Here is a 10,814-nt window from a genome sequence, read left to right on the forward strand (position 1 = left end):
GTTGTTATTATTATTATGTTTTTTTAACTCGATGAAAGTATCATTCAGCAGTATAGGGTCACCGTTAAAATTGACATTTAACAGCAGCATATTGCTGCTAAATACCAACGACATTCGCTGCTAAATACCATAAAGCTAATATATGCATATTCCTTCCAAGCTCAGACAATGTTGCACTCTCTCCCAGCAATTGAAGTTAATTTTTCTTTACCCTGCTAAGGCTAGGTATACACATATCCTTCTCCCTAGTTTAGTTTGTGGCCAAACATATCTTTACCCCAAAAAAAAAGTGACTATTGAAAGAAAAGGAAGTTTGGAAATTTTTGGAGATCCAATTGGACAAGAGTATTTAAAAATTGTTATTTCCCAAAAAAATTTGATCTCTCTCTCTTAAATCTAAGACATGTGGTTTTTTTTCCCCCCACTACTTAGAGGTATTCTTTCATTTAAGATAATTTTGTTTAAGCACTGTTGGATGTACATTTTTCAATGTGAATTTAAACTTTGTTCAGTGTTTACCAATCGTCATGTTGCGTAAAATTAACTCACTTCATTAGATCTAACCTCGTATACTCTGTTTTTCAGTGTAATGAAAAGTTTTAAAAGATTTTGCCAATCCAATTAAGTGTTTGTTTGGTAGTCCTCAATTGGGTCTTCCTCCGAACTTGGGGCAAGGAGAATTTGATCCAATTTAAAGTTTGGGCCTTTAGGACTTCATTTTCAAATGAGAAAGGAGCCCAGAGACATTTGGGAACCAATGCAGTTGAGAGGCCATCTACTTCTTCTTCTTGTTTGTTTTAGCCCAGGAGGTCATCAATTGCATTTGGCATCTTAACTGTATTTGTAGTGCAATTTCATTCTTAATATTTTGAATTTGAATCAATTTTATGCATGCCACAAACGTCGGTTTTAAAAAATCTTTGACGCACCGGCAATTTTGTTTTTTTTTTAACTTTCCATCTGGGCATTTTAATTTGATCGTGACAAGTAATGAAATAAAATCTTTCCTCCAAGCAACTGAGAAATAGCATGATGGGTACTATCTTACCTTGTATTATCTCATAACATACAAATGAAATGTTCTATTTACACACAGAGCCTTAAATATCAAAGGTCCTTTCCATGTTAAGTAATGGACAATAAAGTCAAATAAAAGTGAGTATGAGCTAAGTCTGAGCTATAAAAGCAATGAAAAAGTAGTGGTGGGATAGTGAGAGTTACTTGAAAAAAAAGATGAAGATGTAATTAAGATAAACATCCACGCGAAGCAACAAGCAGCTCTTAATATTGAATCAATGAGACTCATCCATTATGCTGACCCTATTTAAGATGCTGATGGGATCACAGGTGGGATCCAGACGTGGGTGCGTTGCTGCCATCCACAAAGATCGACACCGACGACAACTTGCATGCACAAATAAAGCTGTAACCTTTGACAAATGAAAATCTGCCTAATCCCTCCTCCTCATCAATCATATGTCGCAAGCTTTCAATCTATATGCTGATATGCTCCATCCGCTCCAATCATATTCTTTAACACATTTAACATTCTTTGATTTGAGAGAAAGCTTAACTAACAATTTATATTATGAATCAGAGGAGTCTGCACTTCCTTAGAATTTAAGGGTAATGTGACTCAAACTGGTATTTTCAACCAAAAAAAAGCTACTTTTGATATTCAAGAGTGATATTTGTGATTGAGAGTTTTCGACTTGAAAGTTAAGTTGAAACTAAAACAAGTTTTTTCTTCTGGTTTTTGGTTTCTGATTTTTCATCATATTTCAATCTTCTGAGATTTTCTTTTCAATGTATCATTCAAATTCAAATAAGTTCTGCCACGCTAACTTTTCTAATTGACTTCGGAAATTCTAATATTATTAGATCTAATTAGAGGGAGCTCTTTTATTTATTTATTTTTAAATTTTTTTACTGTTCACAAGGTTAAAACACTTAACATTGCTTAAGAAGAATTAAGTATTTTCTTGACCTAACTATAATTCGCAGCTCACATACATACTCCTTTGGTCCTATGTATAAGGTAGAGATAGAAAGTTTTTCTTAGTCCTATTTATAAATCACCTAATTAAATTTTTAATATAAATATACTATTTTGTTTTTATTTATTATAATGTGGATGTTTTTATTTAAAAGATTTATATATTAAATAAAGTAAAGTAGAAAATTTGTTATATTTTTAAAAAAAAATCTATTTTAAAATTTTTTTAGCCTGTGTGAAATATATTGAAAGTGTCATATAAATAGGATTAGAATAGTACTTTGTAAATTTTAATTTGTATAATGAAGACTTTGTGTCTACGGAAGAAAAGAATGAGGCTCTGTGACTTTCTGTCTTAAATGTATCAAAATTATCAATGGGGTCATTTATATCTACCACGTTACTCACTTTGACAAAACGCAATCTCACATTAAATTCTACTACCCACTCCCATTTATGAAAATGTTCCTCCCCTTTGAAACTTTCAAATCTTCGCCAGTAGTATCAGACTTGCCTAATTCTCACATGCCCTGCGGTTTAGGGTGATGGGTTGATTACTTCATTGATTCCGAGTTTTCCTTTTCTTTTTTTTTCTCAATGGTGTTTTAAATGATGCCTGGCCTCCCGAAATCACATAACCGGGTCCTTTTTCGAACACGTACTATTGTCTTTTCTGACTTTCTCTCCCTCAGTGTTGACGGAAGAGAAAAGTAGAAAACGTGACACCCAATCAAACATCTTGAAGAACCACGAAGGAGACGGAAGAGTTCAAAAGAGGTGGAGGAAGGGTGATGGGATGCGATGCCATGAGCAGATCTGAAATTTTTGTGCTGAAATAGAAGCTTGGTACGTTTATTTCCTCTTCTTCCCTTCTATATCTATCTTCTTTTCCGATGGATTCAATTTTATGCTTATGTAGCATCCGGATTCTTCCTCTTACTATTTACTGTCCTCTTCCTCTCATGACTGCATAATTTTCTTTCTTAAAGAGAATAGCCCCTCCACCACAAATAGTGAACTTGCCGGTGTCTTCAAGGTTGGAATACTGTGACTCCAACCTTGTAGATGTCCTGATTTGACATATTTTGTGTTTTTGAACCTGATTGATAAATACCCCTTCCAAATTTTTCTCTCAGTGTGTTGCAATACCTGGAAGACTCGATTAAAATGAAGTTTGAATATTTGATAGTTCCTGCTACACATCAGCCAGAAGCATGAATTAGTCATATCTACTTGTCACAAAAATCAGCATGAAATATATGCCTCACTAAAATCAGCGTTTTGTTTCTATTTTGATTTCACATGTGCTCGAGCAGGTTTTTGTTTATAGTTTTCTATTTGGAAAACCATTGTTCAAATATATTCCCGCTCTTGATGCTCTTCCCTGTATAGTCTTGGAGATGGAGGTGGAAATATCATAGGCCTACAACCTGGCTTGGTTGGGCCTGATATGGCCTGAATTTTTTGAGCAAGTAGGTCAGGCCTAAGGCCTAGAGGCCTTTAACAAGCTAAGCCTTAAAATTTAAAGTACGGCTAGATTAATTTTTTAAAATTTATTTTATTAATATATATTAAAATATATATGCTTCTAAGGATACAAAATACATACATTTATATAGGTTTTAGTAGGCTTAAAACGTGTTTATGACTTTTAAAGATTGAAACATAAGGTCTTTTTAACTACCTACATTGTAAGTAGACCTTTAAAATGACTTCAGGCTTGCCAAACCTTTCAAAAGCTCAGGTCTAAGGCGGGGGGAGGGGGGGAGGCAGTTCTATACAGGCTCAGACCCATGCTTAAGCTTTAAACACTTATTATAGACTTAAGCCTATTTGCCCAAAGCCTAATCTGTTTCTATTCCTAGTTAGACATCATATATTTCACCTTGCATTTTATATTCATCTGTTTGTTTGAATTCCTTGGAGCCAACCATGGAACTTGTTGGGAGTTTGTCAAGCTTCATAGGACTTGTGCTGCTCTCATCATGAAGTAATTAGGAACAAAAAAAGGAAAAATTACACAGAGTTTCCACACAAGACAATTAATTCATAAAAAGTCCCTAGAAATTCTAAAATGATTCCTAAGTCCCCAGAGACCTATGTGTAATACATTAAAATTACCAAATTACCTATTTACTACCCTCATTAATTTTGTTGCAGTAATTTATTTACAACCTCAACAGTGGCTGTTGACAACCCGAGGAGAAGTGGTTAACAACCTCAGCAGTGTCCCTGACAACTCACTCTATGAGATACCAAGCGCACTGCAGAGATTGTTAACCACTTCTCCTCAGATTGTTAACAGCTACTGTTGAGGTTGTAAATGAATGGGGCTAAATAGATAATTTCACAATTATAATTTATTACACACAGGTTCCTGGGGAATTGGGAGTTATTTTGGGATTTTGAGGGACTTTTTGTGAATTAATTCTCTTGTATGGGACCTGAATGTAATTTTTTCAAAAAAAAAAATTATAAACACTTGAGAGCATCCGAGAGGAAGATTCAGCGGCTGAATTTTTTTATGCAAAAGGTGGATGCTCGTCAAAAAGATGTAGGAGAGATGCAGTAAGAAAATTGGATACAGAAAGCTGCCAGCTGGGATTTCGTTGGAGCTACGATCTAAACACTTAAAAGCATGTTTATGTTCTGAAACAAAATTCACTTCTTTTCACTTCTTTTCTTATTCAACTTTCTCTCCCTCTTTCCTTCACGTCCTTTTGTTTTGCCTGCCTTCTCCGGGGAACATTGACTAAGGCAGACTCTGTTTTCCCTTTTTTAACATTATTTTTTATTGTAATCTAATTAAAGTTTTCACAATACATTAACTATCTTGTAAAATTATTTCAAAAATTACTGATTATAAAATTTATCATCTAAAAGTACTTAAGATACTAATATTTTGAATGAGTATAACTCATTTTTAGCAAATGTAATTTTTTCTAAACTATTTACATCATATTTTTAGTGTATAAATATTTTTTATTTTGCATATAATTAAAGATAGATTCCTCACACTTAAAAAAAGTAGCATTCATAGAAGATAAGTTGCACTTGAGTCATTAATAAAATTTCAGGTATCTTTGATAATAAATTTTGCAAGGAGATATTTTTCAACAATTTTCCGAAATTTCTATTCTTATTCTTATTATTATTTTACATAAATAAATTTAAAAGATTAAAATTTCAATCGAACAATTTAAAATTATAAGAAAATATTCTCATTAAATTTTAATAAAATTTTATATTTTATATTGATCAAATTATAATAGTAGAAATTTATTTGCATAAAATAATAATTTTATAAAATATTAAATTTAAACACATGAAATTATAAAATGATAGTAAAAAGAAAAGGAAAGAAAAAGAAAAGAAGGAAAAAAATGAGAGGATAGTGTCCCGAAATCACCTCTTTTATTATTGTTGTTGTTGTTGTCCTAAATAAGTGTTGTGTTTCCTAAAATATTCTTACTAATCAAGTGTATTGACTAAAATTATTATTGTTAGAAAGGCTATTTTGAAAAAAAATGTATAAATATGAGAAACAAAATGGATTGAGGTCTTATATTTAAGACCAAAATAAAAGTCAACTAACAAAGAGGTAGTACATTGTTGGCAAGAGAACGCGAATGCAAATTAGAAAAAGGAGCTAAGGAATAGTTTTTAATACAACACCCCTTCCTTTTTCAAAGGCACAAATTCTTGTCTCTTTTTTCTTGTTTTTGTTTTCTCCATCACTTCCCTCTTTTCTGACTCTCTCTCCATTGATGTGGATGGAAGAGAACGATAGAAACATGACATAGAAGCAATCATTTTGAAGAACCACAAAGGACATGGCCGATTTTACGAGACGGTATTCTTCCCCTTTATTGTTCTCTCTCTGTTTTATGTACTGAATGAGCCTAATCCAACCTGGTCGAAGTGACTCAACGGGCCTGATTGATGAATGCTCCTTTAGACTGTTTTGTCAGTATATTGCGATATTTTGGAGACCCTTTGATATTTCACGCTGTTCCTGACATTACTCTTTCACTTGCTTGCTCATACACACCACATCGAAGAATGAATAAGGCATATATACATATCACACTATTAGGAAAGGTTGCATGAAATGATCGTCTCACTAAAATCACCATTTTGTTTCTATTTTAGCTAACCGTGCGCTCCAGCTGGTTTTTGTTTATGATTTTCAATTTGGAGATCATATATTTGACCTTTCGTTACGTTTTCAATATGTAGTTGACAGGACACACTAGCTCCAGCAACATACATTTTGCTCTTGGTCAAAAAAAAAAAAAAGCAACATACATTTTGCTTTTTATATTCGTTTGTTCGTTCGAATTCCTTGGAGCCAACCATGGAAGTTCTTGGATGTGTGTCAAGCACCCTAGGCTTGTGTTGCTCTCTGCATGAAGTAATTAGAGAAAATTATAAACACTTCAGAGCACCCAGGAGGAGTATTCAACGACTAGATAATTTTATGCAAGAGTTGGATACTTGTAAAAGAGATGTTGAACATGAAGTAAATCGATTGTGCATTCAAAACAGAGCACGGCCAACAAATCGATGTAATTTCTGGTTTAACAGAGTTGATGGGGTAAAGACAGAAGTTAACAAGCTCTTGGATGAAAATGGCTCACATAGAGGATGCTGTTTCATTTGTTCAAGAATCAAAATGGGGAAGCTTATTGAGGAGAAGATTAGAGAAATTTGTGAACTTCGACTTGATGTTCCACATTTAGAGCATTCAATTTTTGTTCCTGTAGACAATATAGGTGATCTTTTGTCTGCAATACCAATGGTGGAATATGAAACACATAAACAAATTCTTATGAAGATTTGGGAATTCCTACTTGACAAAAAAGTCCGAAGGATTGGTGTCTGGGGAATGGGAGGAGCAGGTAAAACGACTATCATGTCAGAGATTCACAACCGCCTAGTGAAAGGAAGGAGTCAATTTAATTGCATTATTTGGGTGGAAGCGTCAAAGGATCCAAGAAAGGTGCAACAAGATATAGCTAGGAGATTAGGTTTGACTTTTCAAGATGCTGATGATGAAAGAGCAAGAGCTTCTAAATTACTAGAAGCTTTTGATAGGAAGAAGACATTTGCACTGATTTTGGATGAGGTTTGGGAGCCACTCTCTATTGAAGAAGTTGGAATTCCTTTTCCAACAGCGGAGAATGGTTGTAAATTAGTGATAATAACTCGAAGCCGTACAGTGTGCAAAGACATGGAAACAGACAAGGATGTCGAAGTGAAACTTCTTTCAGAGAATGAAGCATGGAATCTCTTCAATGACAAAGCTGGGGAACTTGTGCCATCAGATCCAGATGTACAATCAATTGCAATGGAAGTGGCAAAACAATGCTGTGGTTTGCCTCTAGCTATTGTTACAGTTGGGCGTGCATTGAGAAACACAGTCGATATAAGAGAGTGGGAGGATGCATTACAAGAGTTAAGAACTTCAACTACTAGTATTCACAACTTTGAGGAAGTAGTATATTCTCGTTTGAAGTTGAGCTATTCAAAACTAGAGGATGATGCAAGGCGGTATTGCTTTCTGTTTTGTGCTTTATACCCAAAAGGTCATCTAATTGATGAGAATGAATTGATTAATTACTGGGTATGGGAAGATTTATTAGGTGGCGGAAGCATGGTCGACATGAAACGAAAGGGGCAAAAGATTATACGCCAATTAATATCTGCTTGCTTGTTGGACTTAAAAATTGGGAATGGGGTGAGATATGTGAAATTGCATGATTTGATAAGAGATATGGCCCTCACAATCATGAGTACAAAGCGTAGATGCATTGTGAAAGCTGGCATGGGACAAGTAAAACTGCCGCCACCTCAGGAATGGAAAGAAGATGTTCAATGGGCATCATTGATGCGAAATGACGTGAAATATATAGGATTCAATCCAATGTGTCCCAGACTCACTTCTTTACTCCTTCAATGCAACTCATTTGAACAAAATATATCAGATGACTTCTTTGACAATATGCAAGGGCTAAAAGTTCTTGATCTCTCCTATACTGGGATCAGTGCTCTGCCTATGTCTCTTTCAGATTTGAAGAATCTACGTGCCTTGATATGTAGCCAATGTTGGAATCTTATTCGTGTTCCTTCTTTAGCGAGGCTCACAAAATTGGAGTATTTAGATTTTTCATTTTCTAGAAGCTTGACAGAACTTCCAGAAGGGATGGAACATTTGACCAATCTAAGACACCTGGATTTCTCCTGCACATCCGTCCAAAACTTAGGAGCTGGACTCTTGTCTAAATTTACTCTTCTAGAGGAGTTGTTAATTCTGGGTTCCCCTATGATTGGAGTATCATCTAAGAGTACAAATTCTTACTCTTATGCAGTTGGAGTTGAAGAAATTGGATACTGTCATAAGTTGTCTCTTGTGCACATGCAGCTACGTGACATTACAGCTTATAGAAGAATTGTTAAATGTCTCCAGTTTTCTCAAATGAAGGAATTCAAGCTTGTCGTTGGGTCTCTAGACGATGATGACACTTCACTATTATTAGAGAGAACTAGTTTAGCAATAGATATGGGAGAGAGACATGGAGCAAGGAACCTTTCAGAAGCAGAGATCACCGAATTGATTCCGAGAAATGTCATGGAGTTAGTAATTCATAATTCTGATCGTACGATCAAACGCTTGTCTTTGCACTTATTGGATGGAATGTGCTTGAAAACTTGTAATATCAAATGGTGTTTCGGGATGGAATGCATTCTGGAAAGTGAGGAGAACAATTTGTCACAGTTAGAGAGAATGAAACTATATGATTTGCCACACTTGAGGATGATTTGCGGGGAAGCTGTGATACCAGGTACTCTAAAGAACCTGAAGAGAATTCATGTTGAAGGATGTGACTCACTGAAATTTCTGTTCCAAAAGCAGCTCATCCTCGAACTCAAAAGTCTTGAAGAAATTAGCATCGTTCATTGCCTAGCAATGGAAGAACTTATTGAAGGAGAGAGGAATACAAATGCTAAAGGCAGCAGCCATGCAGCCAAAGTGATCCTTCTAAAATTGCAAAGGTTGAGATTGATTGATTTACCAAGACTGGAAAGCATATACAATGGGGACATTCAATGTGATTCTCTACGCACCATTGAAGTTGTTCACTGCAATGCTCTAAAGAAATTGCCTCTGGGGCTGTTCGGAATAGAGGAAGGTCAGCAAATATCACGATCAACTACAACACTAGAACAAATAGCATGTGAAACAGAGTGGTGGGAATCACTGCAGTGGGACCAGCCCCAGGCTAAGCATCTCCTTCAACCATACGTTGTCATCCATCCCTGGACCAGGTATGCCTCAGAACACATATCACTTTGTTCGTATGTATATTATAATAAATAAACTTAAATATAGATATAGTAATTTTTTATTTTTAAAATCTTTTATCCACTTGTATTTAATTTGATTACATTATTCGCTTCTGATATGGAGACATGCAGGAGGGACCCGTTTGCTCCAAGTAGCAGTCATACTTTGTGAAAGCAGCATTCAAAGGCAGCCACAGTCGCCACTTGATTTGATTCAAGTTGTGTTATTTTACTGTTAATGTTGAGTTTGTGTAATGTTTGATATTTGGAAGCAAAACATTGTTGCTGCTTCTAAATTTATGGCGAGACCAATGGAATTTCAAAGTTATTTCAATGTTTCTTTTCCAGACTTATTGTTAACCATATGCCTTTGAAGAAGGATTTGGTGTGTAAGTAAAGATGTGTCTATAGTCATTTACCATTTAGTTATCCAAATTGGTAATTGCGTAGGGAGAAACAGAGCATCACAGGGTGATCAAACAGCATTGGCCTCTCATATCATGGCTTATGAATGCTTTGGATTATGACCCCCCCCCCCCCGCCCTTTTCTCTGAACCATATTTTACTACTTAAAGAAAGAACCTTTGAGCTTCCCAAAACTTGAATACGTACTCCCACACACATATTTAGGGCCTGGTTTTTTAAGTTACTTTTAAGCTAAACTCGAGAGAATGTTAAAATAAAATTTCTTTTCAACTTCTGATAAGCTGATCAAAATCACTTGTCAAAATAAAATGAAAATGGTTTTCTTCCAACAATTCTTAAAAAAAAAAATCTTATATAGTTTAATCAAAATTACTTTTTTGTTAACCTTAAATAAATATAGTTATTCATGCCTTTATTATAGCTATTATTTGTAATTCCTCATACAAATCTATTTTACACCTTTTAAACACTGTTCCTTCTTATAAAATTATCAAGTTAACATGTTCTAAAATATTTAACTTCTATTACCTTTTAATGTGCCGGGCACTCACCAATGTAAATTCATCTTCATAGACAATTTTTTTCTTGCAACCATGAGTACATCTCATGTATGTCTCTATTTTTATTTTTATTAGTGTGTGCTTTAAATATTAGTAGTGTTACTTTTCAATTTAAAAATGATTTCTCAGACATCTTAAATAAAAGTAAGAAATTAGTATTAATTAAATATTTACAATATATTAAATTTATTTGTCATCTTATCTCTATTTAAAACATAAGGCAATTTTGACAAAAACTCACCAATTGAGATTTGGTTTCTTAAACTCAAAAAATTGCTGTAAAAAACTATGTCTTGAATGTAAATTAGCAAATGCTGTGAAAAAGACCAAATTGTTCTCCTATTGAAAATAAAAAGTGAACTATTGAGACTAACAAGTACAATATTAAAATTTATAAGTTAAGTATTTTAAATAACAAGTTTGTGCTATCAAATAACAAGTACAATATTAAAAATTATAAATTAAGTATTTCAAAATAATATGCC

The 10,814-nt window shown here is 34.2% G+C and overlaps 1 protein-coding gene across 2 annotated transcripts; it reads left to right on the forward strand.

Annotated features, from left to right (window-relative positions):
* Positions 1 to 2,750: 2,750 nt before the first annotated feature.
* On the forward strand, positions 2,751 to 9,727 carry LOC114724321 (probable disease resistance protein At4g27220). 2 transcript variants are annotated; one of them, XM_028910657.1, is made up of 4 exons: positions 2,751 to 2,842; positions 6,236 to 6,262; positions 6,301 to 9,325; positions 9,468 to 9,727. In XM_028910657.1, exons 3-4 carry the CDS (start codon positions 6,354 to 6,356, stop codon positions 9,580 to 9,582), a joined length of 3,087 nt encoding a protein of 1,028 aa, XP_028766490.1. In that variant the 5' UTR covers positions 2,751 to 2,842; positions 6,236 to 6,262; positions 6,301 to 6,353; the 3' UTR covers positions 9,583 to 9,727. The 2 variants fall into 2 exon arrangements, with proteins under 2 accessions (XP_028766490.1, XP_028766491.1); XM_028910658.1 differs by having other exon boundaries at positions 9,476 to 9,727.
* The last annotated feature ends 1,087 nt before the right edge of the window (positions 9,728 to 10,814 follow it).

The sequence above is a fragment of the Neltuma alba genome, unplaced genomic scaffold, assembly GCF_004799145.2.
Source record: "Neltuma alba isolate B1F8T4 unplaced genomic scaffold, ASM479914v2 tig00012185_pilon, whole genome shotgun sequence".
In the NCBI taxonomy this organism is placed as follows: Eukaryota; Viridiplantae; Streptophyta; class Magnoliopsida; order Fabales; family Fabaceae; genus Neltuma; species Neltuma alba.